The following is an 8,026-nucleotide window of genomic DNA, read 5'->3' on the forward strand; positions in this document are numbered from 1 at the left end:
GCTGCCGCACCCACCTGATATACCAGTACTTTCAAATAAGAATATATACATATACTTTTATTTATTTATTTATTTATTTTTGAGACAGTGAGTCTCGCTCTGTCAACCCAGGCTGGAGTGCAGTGGCACAATCTTGGCTCACTGCAACCTCCCTTCCTGGGTTCAAGCAATTCTCCTGCCTCAGCTTCTCTAGTAGCTTGGATTACAGGCGTGTGCCACCACACCTGGTAATTTTTTATATTTTTTACAGAGACAGGTTTTTACCATGTTGCCCAGGCTGGTCTCGAACTCCTGACCTCAAGTGATCCAACTGCCTCAGCTTCCCAAAGTGCTGGGATTACAGGTGTGAGGCACCGCACCCGGCCATTTTATTGTTTTACAAATGACTTTTGACCCATGACTCAAAAGTTTAACGAAATATTCTTATTTGAAAGTAGGAATTTTTATTGACTGTTTGTGAACTTAGACAGTTAATGCCACAGATCTATATTTTACAAAGAGTTTTCAACTGTATTCTAAAATTTAAAATTACATCTCTTTATAGTCTTTAAGTAGCTCAAATAATTCTAAACTCAAGTGACCCCAAAATCCTCCCCAAACTAAATCATAGTAATAACAGAATAATCTACATTTTAACCTTTAATTACACCCTTTTTGTGAAACTCCTACTTTAAACTTTCATGGGACCATTCTCCCTATTTCTCCTCCTCCTCCTTCCCACTTCAATTGGAGATATCACTTTTGAATCAGCCCCTGATCCTCTGCCTTGCTTTATATTTAATCCTTTTAACTACAAGGAATTCATCTACCACCTGTACTAATTTGTATCTGTCCAAATCCAACTTTAACTTAGTGAGATACATTTGTTTAGAAACCAAACCCCACCCCCCAAAAAAATTATCCAAATAGATGCCTTATCAGTTAACATCTATCCTAAAACTGACAGGTTCACTACTTCTTCCCTTACTTCCACATTTAATACCAAATTTGACAGATTCTTCCCTTACAAGTTGCTGGTACTGTTCTTGCTTTTCATTTCCCCAGTCATCAGCCACTGTAGGTCATTAATTCTCGCAAGTATTATTACAATAGCCTCTCAGCTGATCACCTAACCTACTTCTAATCTCTTCATATTTTATCCAACATATACAAAAAGCTGCCACAATTCACCACTTCAATTTGCCTACTCGGAAACCCACAGTGGCTCCCTACTGTTTCAAATCCAAATTCCTTGGCTAACTATTCCAGACAGTTACAGGGCAAAGAAACTTAAAATTTCATCACCTAAGTAACCAGATTTTTAAAAATTTCTTAACAAACACACTGCCATTATCCCCTGACATACCTCTGTCTTTCAAATGTCACCCCATTTCAATATCCTACCAGTAGTATAATGCAAGGGTTAAGGGTATGGGCTCTGGAATTGATTTGAATCTGGGCTCTACCACATAGTCTGAATTAATTGACATTAATTTAACCTCATCTATATAACAAGGATATTAAACCTGCTTCATAAAGTTGTTATGAAAACTAAAGTATCCTTAAAGCACTAGGCCAATCTCAAGCACACTCTAAATGATCAATAAATATTAGCCATTGTCAATATTATTACACAGCCACTATGATGTAGGAAGCCAATCTGATTGCTCTACCACAGGTTAGTCTTTTGCCTTCACTATTCTTGATTCCCTCAACCACAGACCACTGGAGATGGAATGGGCCTCAGAGAGCAGCTAGTCCAATCACTTGTCCGTCAGCATTTAGGTCTTGGCTCTATTCTCTCTCTTGATATTTGACTTGGTGTCTGCTACTGAACAGTATTTGAAGGGGTGACCTGCCCCTCCACACCTGTGGGTATTTCTCGTTAGGTGGAGCAAGAGGCTTGAGAAAAGAAATGAGACACAGAGACAAAGTATAGAGAAAGAAAAAGTGGGCCCAGGGGACCGGCGCTCAGCATACAGAGGACCCACGCCGGCAACGGTCTCTGAGTTCCCTCAGTATTTATTGATCATTATCTTTACCATATTAGAAAAAGGGAAGTGGCAGGATAATAAGATCATTATAGGGAGAAGGTCAGCAGTAAGACATATGAATAAAGATCTCTGTGACATAAGTTTAAGGAAAAGTGCTGTGCCTTGATATGCGTATGTAAACATCTCCATAAACCTTTTTAGTGCATAAAGAGCAGCATTGCACTAGCAAATCCCACGTTTCGCCCTAAGGTGGTTTTCTCCTTTCTCAGTAAACAGAACATACAATCGGGTTTTACACCGAGATGTTCCATTGCCCAGGGATGGGCAGGAGACAGACGCTTTTCTCTATCTCAACTGCCAAGAGGCCTTCTTTCCTCTTATACTAGTCCTCGTCAGCATAGAACCTTCACGGGTGTCAGGCTGGAGGACGCTCAGGTCTTTCCCTTCCCACGAGGCCATATTTCAGACTATCACATGGGAGGAAACCTTGGACAATACCTAGCTTTCCTAGGCAGAGGTCCCTGCGACCTTTGGCAGTGTATGTGTCCCTGGGTACTTGAGATTAAGAGAATGGTGATGACTTTTCACAAGCATACTGCCTTCAGGCACTTGTTTAACAAAGCACATCCTGCACAGCCCCAAATCCGTTAAACCTTGAGTCACCACAGCACATGTCTCTTGCAAGGACAAGGTTGGGGGTAGGGTCACAGATTAACAGCATCTCAAATACAGAACAAAATGGAGTCTCTTATGTCTACTTCTTTCTATATAGACACAGTAACAGTCTGATATCTTTCTTTTCCCCACAGTATTGTATTGAATAAAAGTGCATGGTACACAGCAAATAACCCTTTGTAAATATTGGTTGGGTAAATATGTTAAGTGCTAAATAAATAGTTAGCATGTATTTTTGTCTTCTATTATAGCTAAAATATTAATCAACTATATGCATCTATAAAACTGTTTCTAAACAGTACTGCAAAGCTTCAAATAACTCTAGTTTGAAGTATTCAAGCCAGGAATAAACATCTTTTACTTGGTAACTATCCTCAAATTGATCCAACTAGCAATACTGTATCGTGTGTGTGTATGTGTGTGTGTGTATGTGAGAGAGAGAGAGAGAGAGAAAAACAAGGTCTTGCTCTGTTGCCCAGGCTGGAGTGCAGTGGTATGATCTTGGCTTACTGCAAACTCCGCCTCCCAGTATCAAGCAATCCTCCTACCTCAGCCACCTGAGTAGCTGGGACCACAGGTGGATGCCACCAGGCTTGGTGCCAATTTTTAAAATTTTTTGCAGAGATGAGGTCTCACTATATTGCTCAGGTTGGTCTTGAACTCCTGGGCTCAAGTGATCCTCTGGCCTTAGCCTCCCAAAGTGCTGAGATTACAGGTGTGAGCCACTGCACTCAGCCTATATTGTTATCTTTCTTGCTGTGTTAGACCTTTCTGAAGGTGAGTATTTACATTCTATCGCTCTTATCTATCAATAATGCTTGGGTCAATGTTTCATACTTAGTGCTAAATAAGCAGTTACAAATTCCACAAATTTTCAATATAAAAATAAAGGCATCATCAAAATAATGTGTAAAAAGATAATAATATGTAAAACAGTAAATGAAAAGCTAAGATTTAAAAGTTGTCAAAGAAGCGGCAGAGGTTGCAGTGAGCCAAGATTGTGCCACTGCACTCCAGCCTGGGTGCCGTCTCAAAAAATTAAAAATGAAAACACACACAGGGTCGGGCGCGCTGGCTCACACCTGTAATCCCAGGACTTTGGGAGGCCAAGGCAGGTGCATCACGAGGTCAGGAGATCAAGACCACCCTGGCTAACACGGTGAAACCCCGTCTCTACTAAAAATACAAAAAATTAGCCGCGTGTGGTGGCACATGCCTGTAGTCCCAGCTACTAGGGAGGCTGAGGCAAGAGAATTGCTTGAATCCCGGAGGTGGAAGTTGCAGTGAGCCCAGATCACGCCACTGCATTCCAACCTGGGTGACAGAGCAAGACTCCATCTCAAAAAATTTTTAAAAAGTTGTTAAAGAGCTAGGGACAGTCCTGGCCATTCTCCTCATACCTCTAACCCATCTCTACCCCCACTCAAAAACAAAAAACAAATCCATACAGAATCACAGTACTTTTTTTCCCATAGAATTTTTAAAGCTAGAAAGACCTCAATTCCCATTCCCTTATGTACCACTGAGTCCCATATGGGAAGCAGAAACTCTGGAAGGCCAGATGATTAGCCTAAGCGTACAACAGCCAGATAAATGCAGGGCTGGGAATTAACTCCGTATTCCTAGGCAGTACTCAGATACCTAGACAGTATTCTTTTCACTACATCATGCAGCATTTCAACTGATTTCTTCCACATCTACTTAGTCTAGAATATAAAATTAACTATATCACATGAACTCTTCACAAAACAATTGAGTATAATCACATGGCATGGTGAATACTGATATATTTTTGGCTATTTTCAAGAATGCCTGCAAGGAATAAAGTCTTCAAATCATAAATGGACCATTTCTGTCATTATAATTACTTCTGTTCTGGAAAAAAATGCTTCCCTTATCAGATTTTATAACCTTTAAGATTCCTATTTTCACAAATTATTTTTCATAAACTACACATACGTATGGTCAACTATGCAGCGGCTTCCCTAACAATAGCTTAAGCAAACCACATGTCTCAAAAACGTCATCTATTCCAGGCTCATCAGCATATGTTAGAATCTATTCCTAATATAGACTCAGACTTTTGGAATGGGAAGGAACCTTGGAGATCACCTCTCATTTCACAGAGGAAAATAATACCCAGCAGGGACCTGCCCAAGGTCAAAGTGTCTTCGTAAGAACCTACGTCCAGAATAGCAAGTTCTCAAAAGATTTCAGAGAGAAACGCAGTATTTGGTGAAACACCTTTGCTTGCCTCCCTTTACATCTACTTCTTAAGTACAACTTCCTGCAAAGGAAACTTTTGAAATTTAAGAAAAGAAAGCAAAACAAAAAACTAAGCCAACCTTTTTTTTTTTTCTTTTCAAGTCTACAGCCAAGTCACTGATCCTAAAAGCTTCAAAGTTAAGGTAGACCATTGCAAGAATCTTAAGAGGTAACATTTTGTAACAAAATCCCCAAAGGCTTAAGGATACAATATCAGACACACAAATTAAGAATAGCTATAATATTCTTATCTGTCAAATTACATGAAGGATAGCTCATAAGCAGGAGAACTTCGTAAACATCCAACTTTCAAGGAAGAGAATTTTAGTTATCATAACTATTAACCATACAAGAGTGCCAATACATTTTGAAATTTTATCTTGGTCTCTGTGCTTAAGCTGGAAATTATTTTTTTTAAATACGTATCTTAAGTCATGTAAAAAAAAAAAAAGCAGTAACTTGAGGAAAACCTTTTACCAACCCTTAATTAAAAGAAGGCCTTTAATCAAAACTTAATAAGAGAAGTATAAGCTATACTGTCCGGTCATGTTTGAAAGAATACATGAAAACTGAACATTCCTCAAAGTTAAAGCATGACTAGGACTAAGGACATGTCTGTTTTTTGTTTTTGCAATGAAAGGCACACTATGCAAGCCAATTTACCTGTAGAAATATGTTTCTTAACTCATGAGGATCCCCTCGCTTAGTTGTCTGCACCTGTAAGCAAAAAAGCCAAAAAAAAAAAAACAGTTAATGCTTCACCAGAGACCACACAATCTCTTCAGATTAGAGTTCACATGGCTAACAATCAATGCTCCTATCTTTTCTCATTTAGTTTAAAACAAACTAAAAGCCCTAATTGCTGATAAGAACTGTCAAACTGGATAACTATGACTAGAGGGCAGAAAAACGTGTGAATAGCCTAAGACACAGCAAATCTACCGGACAGTGCTTCCTCCGGACTGGAAAGGGAAGGCAATGAGGATCTTTTACTTTACTCCACATTTACTAGCAACACAGTTGTAACCACCCTTCAAATCAAGAAGCTAACAGGAGTGGATCAACAGGAAAGTTAAATCACCCAAATTAATCACTTGGCCTAGCAGCCTTTCTCCATGAAAAGCAAACCCAACATGTAATTATCTCCGCGTCCCTCTCCCCATCCAACCTAAAATATAAGAGTGCCACAAATACAAATACTTTCGATACCCTGCAATCTGCTACGCAAAAGCCAACCATTGCCCTCGGCCTTGAGGCCCCAAATTACTCCATACTTACTCCCTCCCCCACCGCAATTCAGATACCCTAGATATCCCCAGCTTTATTCCCCACTTCCTCCCACGCCCTTTCTGATGCCCTCCAACTCCGGGCTCACAATCCCATGCACCTAGGACAGGACATTACTCTTCCTTCACTGACCAGTGTTACCATACGAGCCTCTTCAACTCACAATCCCGCCTCCTTCCCCTCCCCCAGCCGGGCATCCCCTCCTCCGGTCCAAGCCCCGCACAGCTCTCCCCGCAGCGAGCCGGAGCCCCAGGACAAGCTATCTAAGACCTAGGCAATGAATGAAATGGGAAGCAGTGGGGGGCTGCAGGCAGGACGCTCGGAATGTCTCTTATGCAATAAAAGCAGCAGCAGAGAGTTGGAGTCACCTTGACCGCCATGCTGTGCTCGGAAGCCGGGGACGAGCGAGTGAGCGAGCAGGGCCGAGCTGTCAGGGCGCGCGCGCGCCGCCTCCCCGGCCGCGCCCGCCCTCCCTCTCGCCGTCGCCGCGCTCGTCCCTATGCAAATGAACTCGGGACGCGCCTCGTGCGGAGAGGGGCCCGGTGTCCAGGTCAGAAAGGCAGCTGGCCTCGGGCCCACCGGCCGGCCGGGCGGAGGAGGGGGACTCGCCTCCCACTGGGAGGACAAGCGCGACCCGTGGGATCCTGACGCGCCGCGTGGTTGCCACAGCTAGGTCGCCGCCAGGAAAGCCCCGGGTTTCCTAAGGCCTCTTAGTGGGTGTGGCTTTGGGCACCGACCAGCCTAAGTCGTTTTCCCCAAGGCTTAAAGGAACATTTGGGGCCTATATTGGGCAAGATTTCCACGGATCAAAGAGCACTTCCCATTAATAACAATGAATTAATGACAACTGATGGCAAATACCGACAAAAAAAAGATTGGGAACCACTCACCCTAGGGAAAACCTAAGTAAACATAACTTGAAAAATATGCTTCTAAATTGGCATGGGACGAATACGCTGAATTTATTTTTGCTTTGCGTCCTATTATAACGGTTTATTAGTAGACTCACTCCACTTTCCTAATTACCCAAATCCTGTGTACAATGAGACAAAACTCCATTTGTCTTTGACAGGGCTGGCAATGAATCGCTTGTCCATACATAAACAGAAAGTAATTCTCCATTCGATTTCTAGCCCTACCTAAGAAGTAGAAGTAGTAACTCTATCTGGAACCAAAACAATGTTTCTAAACCCGAGTCTTGCCAACATGACTGTATTAGACTACGTATTGATTCAAACTTATGTGGGTATCCATTATATGCCTGACATGGTCCTGCTTGTAAATAATGCAAATAACTTATAGCCCCCACCCTCTAGGGGCTTACAGATGGTCAATGTTTTTCCACAATCCCAATCATGTGTATTGTGTGTATGTGTGTCTGTGTGTGTGTGTGTGTGTTGAGACTGAGTCTCGCTCTGTCGCCCAGGCTGGAGTGTAGTGGCGCCATCTTGACTCACTGCAACGTCCACCTCCCAGGTTCAAGAGATTCTCCTGCCTTGGCTTCCCGAGTAGCTGGGATTACAGGCACCCGCCACGACGCCCAGTTAATTTTTTGTGTTTTTAGTAGAGACAGGGTTTCACTATGTTGACCAGGTTGGTCTCGAACTCCTGACTTATGATCCGCTCACCTCGGCTCCCCAAAGTGCTGGGATTACAGGCGTGAGCCACCGCGCCCTACCCTGTTTGTGTTTTCACTTTTAATTTTTTGAGATGGAGTCTTGCTCTGTGGCCCAGACTGGAGTGCAGTGGCGCAATCTTGGCTCACTGCAACCTCTGCCTCCTGGGTTCAAGCGATTCTCCTGCCTCAGCCTCCCAAGTAGTTGGGA

General features: G+C 42.6%; 1 protein-coding gene across 2 annotated transcripts in view; it reads right to left on the reverse strand.

Moving 5' to 3' along the window:
• Nucleotides 1-6,873, reverse strand: part of SLC25A12 (solute carrier family 25 (aspartate/glutamate carrier), member 12) — a 125,419-nt gene extending 118,546 nt beyond the window's left edge. The window contains exons 1-2 of one of the 2 annotated variants that reach the window (XM_011945947.1): nucleotides 6,569-6,873; nucleotides 5,577-5,630 (exon numbers count right to left, since the gene is read on the reverse strand). In XM_011945947.1, coding sequence (XP_011801337.1) covers nucleotides 5,577-5,630; nucleotides 6,569-6,580 — 66 coding nt within the window. In that variant the 5' untranslated portion in view covers nucleotides 6,581-6,873. The remainder of the gene's footprint in view (nucleotides 1-5,576; nucleotides 5,631-6,568) is intronic. The other variant, XM_011945948.1, reaches the window with a different exon arrangement.
• Nucleotides 6,874-8,026: the final 1,153 nt, after the last annotated feature.

Source organism: Colobus angolensis, unplaced genomic scaffold (assembly GCF_000951035.1).
Source record: "Colobus angolensis palliatus isolate OR3802 unplaced genomic scaffold, Cang.pa_1.0 Scaffold247, whole genome shotgun sequence".
In the NCBI taxonomy this organism is placed as follows: domain Eukaryota; kingdom Metazoa; phylum Chordata; class Mammalia; order Primates; family Cercopithecidae; genus Colobus; species Colobus angolensis.